The 12,313-nt window shown below is 46.1% G+C and overlaps 1 protein-coding gene across 2 annotated transcripts in view; it reads left to right on the forward strand.

Annotated features, from left to right (window-relative positions):
* The window catches only part of LOC140391875 (anoctamin-7-like), a 147,856-nt gene that overhangs the window by 84,322 nt on the left and 51,221 nt on the right, over nt 1–12,313 (forward strand). For both annotated transcript variants that reach the window (XM_072476866.1, XM_072476867.1), the window contains 2 exons: nt 6,938–7,027; nt 8,252–8,404. In XM_072476866.1, coding sequence (XP_072332967.1) covers nt 6,938–7,027; nt 8,252–8,404 — 243 coding nt within the window. The remainder of the gene's footprint in view (nt 1–6,937; nt 7,028–8,251; nt 8,405–12,313) is intronic.

Below are 12,313 nucleotides of genomic sequence, written 5' to 3' on the forward strand. Positions count from 1 at the left end.
CCATGTTTACTGGGGCTGTTTAGCAAGGTGCTTGCAAGCGGGAGCTACCACAAACACTGACATAGGTATCGATCACATTAATCCTGAAGAAGGGGTAGGATCTGTTGTCATGTAGGCCCATATCACTGTTAAACACGATGGTGAAAGTGTTGGTCAAGTTGGTGGTGGCGAGGGTAGAATGATGCGATCCAGGGGCGTGGTTGCAGAGGACCAAACTAGTTTTGTAAAGGGCAGGCAGCTTTCCAATAACATATTAAACGTGATCATGACCCTGTTGAAGGCACAGGTACCAGAGTAGTGGTCTCTATGGACTCGGAGAAGGCTTTCGACTGGGTGGTGTGGTGCTACCTGTTTCAGATTCTGGGAAGGTTTGGGTTTGGGCCGAAGTTGTGGGTGCGTCTGTTGTATGTCATCTTTTTATTGTCAAAAGTAGACTTACATTAACACTGCAATGCAGTTACTGTGAAAAGCCCCTAGTCGCCACATTCCGACGCCTGTTCGGGTACACAGGAGAATTCAGAATTCTCATCTGGTACAGGAATTGAACCCACGCTGCTGGCCTTGTTCTGCATCACAAACCATCTGTCTAGACCACTGAGCTAAACCAGCCACGGTACAGACAAACTAGATGAGTTAATGGAGCTTTGGGTTGCACGGGGGAATGAAATTAAATGAAAACCGCTTATTGTCACAAGTAGGCTTCAAATGAAGTTACTGTGAAAAGCCCTAGTCGCCACATTCTGGCGCCTGTTCGGGAGGCTGTTACGGGAGTCGAACCGTGCTGCTGGCCTGCCTTGGTCTGCTTTCAAAGCCAGCGATTTAGCCCTGTGTTAATGAGGCAGGGGTGTCTGCTGGCGATAGAGACCTTCGTGATGACCCTTATTGGGTCGGTAGGATGGCAGGGGCTTGTGAGGAGGAGTAGAAAACACCAGGTGTGGCTGTACGCAGATGACCTGCTGCTGTTTGCGTCGGACCCATTGACAAATATGGGGAGAATTATGGACATACTAGAGAGGTTGGGGACTTCTCGGGCTATAAGTTGACTGTCAGAAAGAGGTGAATGAGGCGGATTGGGCAGTCAATCTTGGGGCGTTGCCATTTAGGGTTGCCAGGGACTGGTTCAGGTATTTGGGGATTCAGGTGGTGGGGGGGGTGACGATACACAAGTAGAACCTGATAAAGTTGGTGGAGTAGGTTAGGGAAAACTTTAGGCGCTGTGAAACACTGTACCTGAAATTCACGGATACAGTCTGGGTGGTAAAATTTCCGCCAAGGTTCCTGTTTGTATCTGACTTCCAGTTAAATCTAAGAGCAAAGGAAAACCCTTCCCTCTGGAAAGTGGCCTCCTGTCGCTCAGCAACGACCAAGCCGTAACTATCTCACCAACCGCGTCGGGAATCTGGTCTTCCCAGAATCCTTAGGGGAATATGCCCCCCCCCCCCCCCCCCCCCCCCAGGTTGAAGGGGCAGGGCAGCTGAAGAGCTTCCGGTATAGAATCCGGCCGGCACTCACTTGGATGGGCACTTTTGCATATCGTGTAGATAAAGCTCCAAAAATAAATCTTTGATTTCACTGAACTCCGTGTGGACTCGCTTTTCTTTCAGACCCAAATGTGCACAATACAGCCTCAGTTGGAATTTAGACCCCCACACATGCAAACACCCTGTACAGGTTTTACCCTTCCAGGCACAGAACATTAAATCCACTTAATATTTCTAATGTTTACCAATACAAATATAAATTCCTTGCAACAAACCTCTGTTTTCCTAACAGTTAGTACTAATTCTTCTCTGCTGATGTGCAGAACATTGTAAAAGGAGGAGAAAATAGAGTTTAGTGGTAGAGATATTGCTGGAGGTTTTTGACACAGTTGTGACAAATTCTTCTTCTTATGAAGATAATAAGCATAATACCATGGGAAAATATTTCTGGGGGAGTTTATAAATTTTGGCTTGGTTCGTTGTCTACATCTGGTTCCAAAACCAATCTAAATCCCTCCCTTTTGTTGAGTCTATGTCCTTAGTTTTTACATGCTTTTTATTTTTAAATCACTGCCCATTATCACCTCCTGCCAGCAGCATTCAGCTTGCTTTCTCTGATCATTGGTTTCATTGTTTGCCTATTAGTCCCTGGAGCGTGTGTGCCCTTGGCAATGTCCGCATTAACTGCCTTTAGAAGGTGGCATATGGCACGTTCTTGGACTGTTGCTGTAATTGTATGTATGTATCCACACCTGCCCTGTACTTCTAGGTTGTTAAAGAGATTGTGGGTCTTCCAAGCTTTGAACATTTTCTGCCAAAATTACTAACCTAAACTGTTGAATAGAAGGGTCTAATTTCTGAAGTATTTGTAACAATGCAGTTATTGAAGAATGGCCCAGCGATGAACAATGTATATTGTGGGTCAATGTATATTGTGGGTCGTCTTTCTTTCATTCTTTCATTATTGCCCCTCACCTCTGCCCCCTTCCATCTCAAAAGAGTCTAAACCCCAGCAAAATACCTGTTTTTTGCCAGTTTTTTTGTTGTTGTTGCCAGAACCTACCCCATTACCTCATCTATCATGGACACTGTCCCATCAATTTGATCTTGAGGGAAAACTCAGATTTTTGGTGGAACACAAATAGAAAATCCTGGATAATCTCAGCAGGTCTGACAGCATCTGTTGAGAGAGAACAGAGCTAATGTTTTGAGTCTGGATGACTTTGTCAGAGTTGTTTATGTTCCTTGGTGTACTTGCTTTTCTCTAACTTTTCCTATAGACCTTTTCCTATCGACCTCCATTACAAAAATTGCTAAAAATTAATGACATCTATTTGGACTCTTCGACATCTCATTGGGCGAATTTAGCAGTTGCTGGAGGCATATTAGTTTTATTCTAGTGCTATATTCATAGTGCATGTTAGTACTATGTAGACATAGTGCTTGTCTACATTGTCTATATTATCTTGCTTTACTTGCCTGCCATGTGGATAATAGCTTTTAGAGGTGACACTGAATAACCGAGTGATTTCTAATACTGGTGCAACAAATGGTGGATAATAACCTACTTGTTTTGAATTTTCTACTTGTTTCTCACTGTGTCAACTCATCGAGAAAAGCGCTGTGTAACCCGTCAGCTGCGCTGCCGCCTTCTCATGCCATCGAGACTGCCCGCTAACCATCTTGGCCCCTCACCGATCTGAAAATAATACCCCTCCCGCCTTCCCCACCACTACCAGACAGCCAGGGTTCTGCCTGGTGGTGCAAAATCCCGCTGATGTAAATGTCGTTTTGGGACTTGGATTATCCGACCCCCTCCAGCTATCCAGCCTATCAAATTGGGGCAGAAAAGCTCCTGCATTGTACTAAATGATGGTCACTTTTTGGAAAAAATGATGGATCTCATTAAACATTTACATAGATAAATAGAAGATAGGAGCAGAAGGAGGCCTTTTGACGCTTCGAGCCTTCTCTGCCATTTATCACGATCAGGGCTGATCATAAACTCAGTACCCTAATCCTGCTTTCTCCCCATAACCTTTGATCCCATTCGCCCCAGGTGCCATGTCTAGCCACCTCTTGAATATATTCAATGTTTTAGCATCAACTACTTCCTGTGATAATGAATTCCACAGGCTCACCACTCTTTGGGTGAAGAAATTTCTGATCCAAATGTGCAGTAAGGGTCTTAATTTTATGCCTGTTGATATTGGAGCATGATGAAGGGAATGGGGATGTGAAAATTCTGCAATGTGTTCAGGAGAGCTCTTTGATCAGTGTTTTCGGCACAATTAGGAGTGGGGGTGGAGGGGGTGGCATCGCTGGATCTCTGAATTGGGCCAAATGTTTGTAGGGGAATACTTGGGCAAGACCTGATCGGGTTTAATTAGCAATGTGAGGAACAATCGAAAGAAACTGGTAGAAGGGGAATTTCAATGGGATGGGAGGACTTGCCAGGATAAAACATTTAAATCAAAGATTGGCCATAAAAACACTAATGGAACAATGGGTGATCTGAAAGGGGGGAGATGGTTAAAGTACAGGTTAGGAACATTCCAACAAGGATGAAAGGCAGGGAATTCAAAGCCATGGCTCATTGAACGACCAAAGGAGATTGAGACTGTAATGAAACTTTTGTCTGAGCACGAGTCCAAATACAATAAACACGGGGGAAATTAAGAGGGAAAAAGACAGGCAAAGACATGATGAAAATACAATAGCAGCTAATATAAATGTAAATCAAAAAATCTTCTCCTGGCATTTAAATAGAAAGTAGGTAGTAAAAGGCAGGTGAGGCTTTTTGGGGTGGGGGTCAGGGGGACTAGTTCAGTGGCACAGGCAAGGCAAGAACACACTGAAATAAAAACATAACGTTCTGGAAAAACACATCAGGTCTGGCAGCAAATGTGGAGAGAGAAACCATAGAGTCCATTATGACTGCTCTGAAGAAACCTTACTGATTGATGCTTTGATGCTGACTAATTATAAGTGGATATGGGAGAAGTAATGAATGCAGAGAACATTGATTAGACAGGATGACTAAGGCTGACTAAGAGTGGACAGGAGTCTGGCCCAGATAGCTTGCATCCAGGGTGCTAAAGGAAGTGGATGGAGAGCCTTGCCATAATCTTCCCCGGATACAGCTGAGGTGCTAGAGGATTGGACAGTGGCATGTGTGGCCACCTTATTTAAGAAGGGGTGTAAGGACAGTACTAGTAACTATAGGCCGGTTAGTTTAACATCCGTGGGGAATGAGATGTTCAGAAGCCATAATGGGGAGTGGGGGGAGCCAAGCATTTGGAGAAATTGGAGTTGAGAACCGGTATGGATTTTTGCAAAACCAGAATATGATAACTAATCAAATTTTTTTTTGAGGCTTTGAGGAAGTAACAAAGTTGAAGGGAATGCAATGGATGTTGCCTCTGAAAGAGTTAGAAATCATTATCAATCGCTTCTTGGCCTTTTGGCTAAGATCAAGTGTCTGTAGATTGAGCCTTTGGTTCAGATCTGGTATGTCTCTCTTGTGGGGACCATGAATTCGACTCAATTTGAATTAGTTTTTTGGAGCAGGCGAGGAGCTGGATTAGGGGTTCGCCCCTGACCCACACTCTGAGCCCTGGCTTGGTAACTCCGAAAAGGAAAAAAAAAAGAAATCATTATCAAGGTACCACATAAAAGGTTGGTTAACAGAATGGCTCATAGAATAGCTTGGATAAAAAATTTCCACGAACGTGGATCAGGTGTACCGGAATTCTTTGGGCGGGCGGGGGGGGGGGTCCTCCAGGTGGTGCCACCCTGTAATGAAACTCTCGTCTGAGCACGAGTCCAAATACAATAAACACAGTGAATATTAAGAGGGAAAAAGACAGGCAAAGAGATGATGAAAATAGGATAGCAGCTAATATAAATGAAATCAAAAAATCTTCTCCTGGCATTTAAATAGTAAGTAGGTAGTAAAAGGCAGGTGAGGCTTTTGGGGTGGGGGTCAGGGGGACTAGTTCAGTGGCACAGGCAATGCAAGAACACACTGAAATAATGTTCCAAACTGTACTTTAAGGTGGACACGTGGCATCTTCCGTGCCATGGATTGGGCTGGGGGTGCCCTTCCCTCAGGAGGTGGGATGTGGGGGGCTTCGGGACCCCCTAATTGGTAAGTTGGGAGTGTCCGGAGGCCACGCTGGGGGGGTCCAGATTTAAAACCGAGACAAGGAGAAATTACTTCTGTCAAAGGTCCGTGAACCTGGAATTCACTACCCCAGAGTGCGGTGGATGGCGGGACATTGAGTACATTTTAGGAAGCGATAGACAGATTTCTAATTAGTAATGGGTGGAAGGGTTATGGAGAATGGGCAGGAAAGTGGAGCTTGAGGCAGAGAGGAGATTGGATATTGAATAGCAGAGCAATCTTGAGGGGCTGAATTGCCTACTCCTGCTCCCAGTTCTTATGTTCATCCCGGGAATGAGTCGAGTGAGCCTTCTGTTTACTGCTTCTATTGCAATTATCTTTTTTTAAATAAGGTGACCAAAACTGTCCATTGTATTCCAGATGTGATCTCACCAAGGCCCTGTGAAGCTGCAGTAAAACTTCCTTATTTTTGAGTTCTATTCTTCTTGGCAATAAACAACAACATACCATTTGCTTTCCTAATCACTTGCTTTACCTGTGTACTAACTCTTTTTGATTCATGTACCAGGTCACCCAGATCCCCCTGTACCTCTCAGTTCAAAGACTGCTTTTCTATTCCAGTCACAAGTTCACATTTTCCTACATTATGCCTATATCTCTTGCGGTACATTCTTAACCCCTACTGACAATTTAACTTTCCTACCTATCTTGGTGTCATTGGAAAATTTAGCTAACACATATTTGGGTTGCTTTGTCAAATCATTGGTATAAATTGTAAATAGTTGAAGCCCAACACCAATCTCTGTGGCACTCCGAATAGTCACAGCTTGATAACCTGAAATCCCCAAATTATCCACTTATCCCTACTCTCTGGGAACTAATCCTTTATTAATATGTTACCCCTACACCATGTTCCCTTATTTTGTTTAATAACTTTTAGTGTTGCACTTTATCAAATACCTTTAGGAAATCCCAAGTACATCACACCTACAGATTATCCTTCAGTCACCTTCCTTTTTACTTCCTCAAAGCACCTGTTTAGTTCCTTTCACAGAGCTTTGTTGACTCTGCCTGATCATATTATTTTCTCATCTATACTCTCCTTGAAAAAAAGATTCTTTTGTGTTTATCTAGGTGTTCAATATTACAAAAACTGAAAGGTTAAATTATGGAAGTAGAATATTAAGTACTTTGCCTACTCTCGCTCCCAGTTCTTATGTTGTCTCTCCATAAGAGACATCATAAGAACTCAGAGCAGGAATAGGCAATTCATTGCTGGAATAATATGGGCATCTTCTGTGGTTTCACTTGATATTCATTAATTTTGTAGGACCCTGTAACGGGTGAAATTGAGCCTTACTACCCAGGTACTGTGCGACGCACAAAAATGCTACTTTCATTTTTGGTGGGGGCTCTGATGGTAAGTATTGCCCTTTCACCATCCTTTTGGGTCTATTTTATGAAACAAATTCTGTTATCCATGGGAAACTGCAATCGGCACTGGGGATATGTCTAGAATTGTTCTTGTTGATTCCCAGTAGTGGGGAATCTGGTGTGGGGAACCTGGTGTACACAAGCGCAACATGGTCTGGGTTTTATCCTAAATATGGCGGATACATTCATTTATCCCAAGAGCTCCTTAGAGGTCATTCACCAGAACTGGTTTCTCCGTAATCATGTGCCTGTTATGCATGATTGAGGGTGTACTATTGTTAATTACTTTATAATGTTATAGAACAAACTTCCAACTATATTTGCCAAAAGTAACTATTTCAAATTCCTAGGAGCTACCAGGTGACAAACTCATTTGAAAACTAAGGAGGGGATCGTAACCCCCACCTCCATCAGTGCATGCGGCTTGCCATTGGCTGCCAACAGGATCTTCCAGTCCTGCCGATGGCTATGGCATGTTACGTTGCTTGCCTGTTCTGCTGTTGGGGAACCCAACTTGGGGGACTGGCTTTGGTGGGACCAGAAGATCTTGCCGGTGTGAAGGGACAGAAAATTCCACCCCATTGCTGGCTTCCACAAGCCTGCAACTAGTTATAGCTGAAGTATGAGCCTGCAGTGTCCATGTTATATGATCCCTCAATGAGTTGCATGCTTCTAAAAGGTTTTGTCCAAGTGGTTCATGAGGTAGAATGCTCCTGTGGCTCATAAGCGTTTACTTGGCCCTGTGACCATGTTGACGCCACAGTTACCAATTCAGTATAACTCACTGGCTTTCTGGAACTTGGGCAGATGTTTGTTGAGGGAATCGCCAATGGTGCAGGCGTGCTTTCACCCTGAAAAGCCAGTATATTTCACAACGGCCCCTGCTCGAAGACTGCAGGTCAGCACTTCCACTAATCGGCAGGAGGGAACATTTTCAAAACCTATGTTCCAACTGGAACCTTTGCTATTTGCTCTCTGTCTGTGCAAGGGTGTATAAGGCGAAGGAACCCAGAACCTGCATTAGGCTTCAAGATTACCCCTTAAGACATATTACTACTTGTACTGTTGAATCCAAAGAAGAGCCATGATGCAGTATACATTGAGGTGACTTGACTGCACCTTGATTGATTGCAGCATGTCATTGAAAATGAGTGAGATCACAAACCACTTTTATTCTGGATGTTTAATTTTCTGCTTTGTATTAATACAGGTTTGCTGGGTATTTGCCAGTCTTGTTGGGGTGGTTATTTACAAAACGTGGGCAAGACTTAGAATAAGCACCTCTAACCCCTGGGAGAGCTTTTTATTGACCACAGTTGGTAGCTCACTGCTCAATGTAGTGTCTATTATAATCTTAGCAAAGGTGAGTGCTTTCCATGTTCGTGATTATTCGCTGCCTTTTGACAAACTCGAATTCAAATGGTAATATAAAATCTCAGCATCGTATGGTAGCATCTGTAATGTCATTATTTGGCTCAAATTCCCAAAGCTTAACTTGTGGTAAATATTTAGCTCTATATACTTGTAGTTCAAGTTATTGTGTAGATGCAAGGATACATAAATATGTTTGTCACTAATATGTTGTACGCCTAAGATCTCTTGGGGGAGGGGAGGGGAGGGGGGGGCTATTCCCTTTCGATAGATGATAGGTGCTGGATAAACCCTTAGATATTTTAAGCTAATCATAGAATCATAGAATTTACAGTGCAGAAAGAGGCCATTCAGCCCATCGAGTCTGCACCGGGCCTTGGAAAGAGCACCCTACTTAAGCCCCACGCCTCCACCCTATTCCCCTTTAACCCCGCAACCCAGTAACCCCACCTAACCTTTTTTTGGACACTAAGGGCAATTTATCATGGCCAATCCACCTAACAGCACATCTTTGGACTGTGGGAGGAAACTGGAGCACCCAAAGCAAACCCACGCAGACACTGGGAGAACGTGCAGACTCCACACGGACAGTGACCCAACCCAGGTTTCGAACCTGGGACCCTGGAGCTGTGAAGCAACTGTGCTAGTCACTATGCTACCATGCTGCCCTATGTAATTAGAATTTGCACAAATATGTTTTTATTAGGACAAACTTATTTCGAAACTCTAACTCCAAGTTATGTGGTCATGGCTATTGTTTAGATGCTTTGACAGATAGTTTTATTGAACTACATAGACACATCATTGCAAGGACAAAAGGGTTTCTCATTAGAACAAAAATACCTGTAATCATCTGGTTTTAGCTGAATGACATTGTCATAGCTTGTCAGAAATAAATTTTCATATGTTCATCTATAAGTACTGAGGTATGGTTAGACCGTATATAGAGTATTATGTGCAGTGTGAGCATCACATCTCTCAAAGAATACATTGGTTTTAGAAATGAATCAGTGCAGATTTGGGATGTTATCAGTGCTCCCAAGGGAAAGACTGAGACATTACATATTGAGAAGACTAAGGGTCATTGAGGCTTTTTGATTTTGAAAGGAATTAATATGATAGATTAGGGGGATGTAATGGTGTTGTCACCTGACTAGTAATCCAGAGACCCAGAGTAATGCACCCAGATGCAAATCTTGTCACTGCAGATGGTGACAATCTGGGGCGGGATTCTCTCAGCCTGGGGCCGGGCCAGAGAATACCCGCGACCGGCGCGAATCGTGCCATGCCGCCCCGACTCTGGCACACAATTCTCTGCTGAGCGGAGAATCGGCTTGGTTGGCATGGCGCTGGCCGTGGGCCGCTCTAACCGGCCGGCCCACCGATTCTCGGGCCGAGCGGCTGTCGTGGAAACGCAGAATCCCGCCGGCGCCGTCCACACCTGTTGGCGGGAACTCCGCGTTGAAGGGTCGGGTGGCAGCCTGTGGGGGGGGCGGCGGGTCCGACCCGAGGGGGTTCCCTCCCATGCGGCCTGGCTCGCGATCGGGGCCCACCGATCGGCGGGTCGGCCTCTGTCTCCCGACCTCCTTTCTTCCGCACCGGCCCCTGTACTCCTGCACCATGTTGTGTCGGGTCCGGCGTGGACAATGGAGACACCGCGCATGCACGGAAATCGCGCCGGTGGGACTGCATGCGTGGGTTTGTGCCGGACCCACTGTGCATGCACGCATCCCCCTGCGCCCATTCCATGGCTGAATCAGCAGCTGGAGCGACGTGAACCACTCCAGCGCCATGCTGGCCCCCTGTAGGGGCCACAATTACTGATTCTGGGGCCGTGTTGACGTGTCGAGAAACACAATGGCGTTTCCGATGGCGTCAACACTTAACCTCAGGATCAGTGAATCCTGCCCCTGGAATTTAAAAGCCTAATAATGACCATTGTTGATTTGGTTCAGTAATGCCCTTTAGTGGTTAGTACTGTTGCTTCGCAGCACCAGGTTCCCAGGTTCGATTCCCGCTTGGGTCACTGTCTGTGTGGAGTCTGCACGTTCTTCCTGTGCCTGCATGGGTTTCCTCCGGGTGCTCCGGTTCCTCCCACAGGTCCTGAAAGACGTGCTTGTTAGGTGAATTGGACATTCTGAATTCTCCCTCCGTGTACCTGAACCGGTACCGGAATGTGGCGACTAGGGGATTTTCACAGTGACTTCATTGCAGTGTTAATGTAAGCCTACTTGTGACAATAATCAAGATGATGGATTATAGGGAAGGAAATCTGCCATCCTTGCGTGGCCTACATTTGACTTCATTTGCAGAACAATGTGGTTGACTCTTAACTGCCCCTTGAAGAGCAATTAGGGATGGGCAATAAATGCTGGCCTAGCCAACGAAGCCCATGTCCAATGAACAAAAAAAAAAAAAAAACAGGTGTTTTATCTGCTGGCAGGGGACATCTAGAATAAGGGGACCTTATTGAATCAGAGCCAGGTCCTTTGGGAAATTACAAAACATTTCGCACCAAAAGGTCATAAGTCATGTACAGCAACAGCTGGTGCCGTTTTATGTAATACATCATCAAGCTACTTTAAATGAGGAATTATCAAACACCTGTGGCATATATAAAGGAATGTTTGGATAGGTGACCAGGAGCTTGGTGAAATAATAAGTCACAAGTAACATCATGGAAGTTGGAGAAGTTTAGGAAGGTTGGCATTAAGGCAGCTGAAAACGAATGTTAGAGCAAAGGAAAGAGTTAGAATTGGGGGAGTGTAGCGGTATCCCAAGAGTTGTGGGGTGGAGAGGGGCAAGACCATAGATTTTTAAATTCTCATCTTCATTTTCAAATTGCTCCAAGGAATGACAGCAATGTGAACTTGGTTACTTGGTGCAATTTAGAACATAGAATTCCTACAATGCAGAAGGAAGTCACTTTGGTCCATTGAGTCTGCACCAACCATTTGAAAGAGCACTCTACCTCTGCTCACTCCCCTACCCTATCCCCGTAATCCCACCTAATCTGTATTTGGACTGTACGAGGAAACCCACACAGACACGGGAGAAAGTGTACACTCCACGCAGTCACCCAAGGCCGAAATTGGACCCGGATCCCTGGCGCTGTGAGGCAGCAGTGCTAACCACTGTGCCATCGTACAGTTAGTGCATGCGTAGCAGAGTTTTGGGTGCAAGGTGGGAGAGAGGCCAGGAGAATTCTGGAGTAGTTGACCTTAGAAGTAACGAGGCAGGCGCAAGGTAGGGAGGTGAAAGTCAGCAGCTCCATTCTGCATCAAATGGGTCATCACAAGCAGCCTGATTTGTACAGTGGCACTGGCAAACTGAGTTTGTGGAAGGCAGCAAAGACATTGGGGGCGATTCTCCAATATTGAGCCCAAGTGTTCGCGCCGTCGTGAATGTCGTCGCGTTTCACGATGGCGTGAACAGGGCCCAGGTACAACAGGGGGCCAGCACAGCACTGGAGCGGTTCATGCCGCTCCCGTCACCTTACGCGGTGCCAAATGGGCGCCGCGCCAACCTGCACATGCGCGGGGGACTTCTTACACGTACCGGCCCCGACCCAACATGGGGTCGGTGTTCAGGGGACGGCCACGCCAGAAAGTAGGCCCGGGGGGGGGGGGAGAAAGAGGCTAGCCCGCCGATTGGTGGGCCCCGATCGCGGGCCAGACCCCACCAGAGGCCCCCCCTGGTGAAGGAGCCCCCCCCCACAGGTCGCCCCCCCCCGACCATTCCCGCAGAGTTCCCGCCGGCAGTGACCAGGGGTGAACGGCGCCGGCGGGACTCTGTCATATCGGCGCGGTCGCTCGGCCCATTCAGCGGCCGGCGCAAATGGCGCCGATTCTCCGCACCTCGGAGAATCACGCGCTGGCGTTGGGGCGTCGTGGCGCGGTTG

This window comes from Scyliorhinus torazame, chromosome 15 (assembly GCF_047496885.1).
Source record: "Scyliorhinus torazame isolate Kashiwa2021f chromosome 15, sScyTor2.1, whole genome shotgun sequence".
Classification (NCBI taxonomy): Eukaryota; Metazoa; Chordata; class Chondrichthyes; order Carcharhiniformes; family Scyliorhinidae; genus Scyliorhinus; species Scyliorhinus torazame.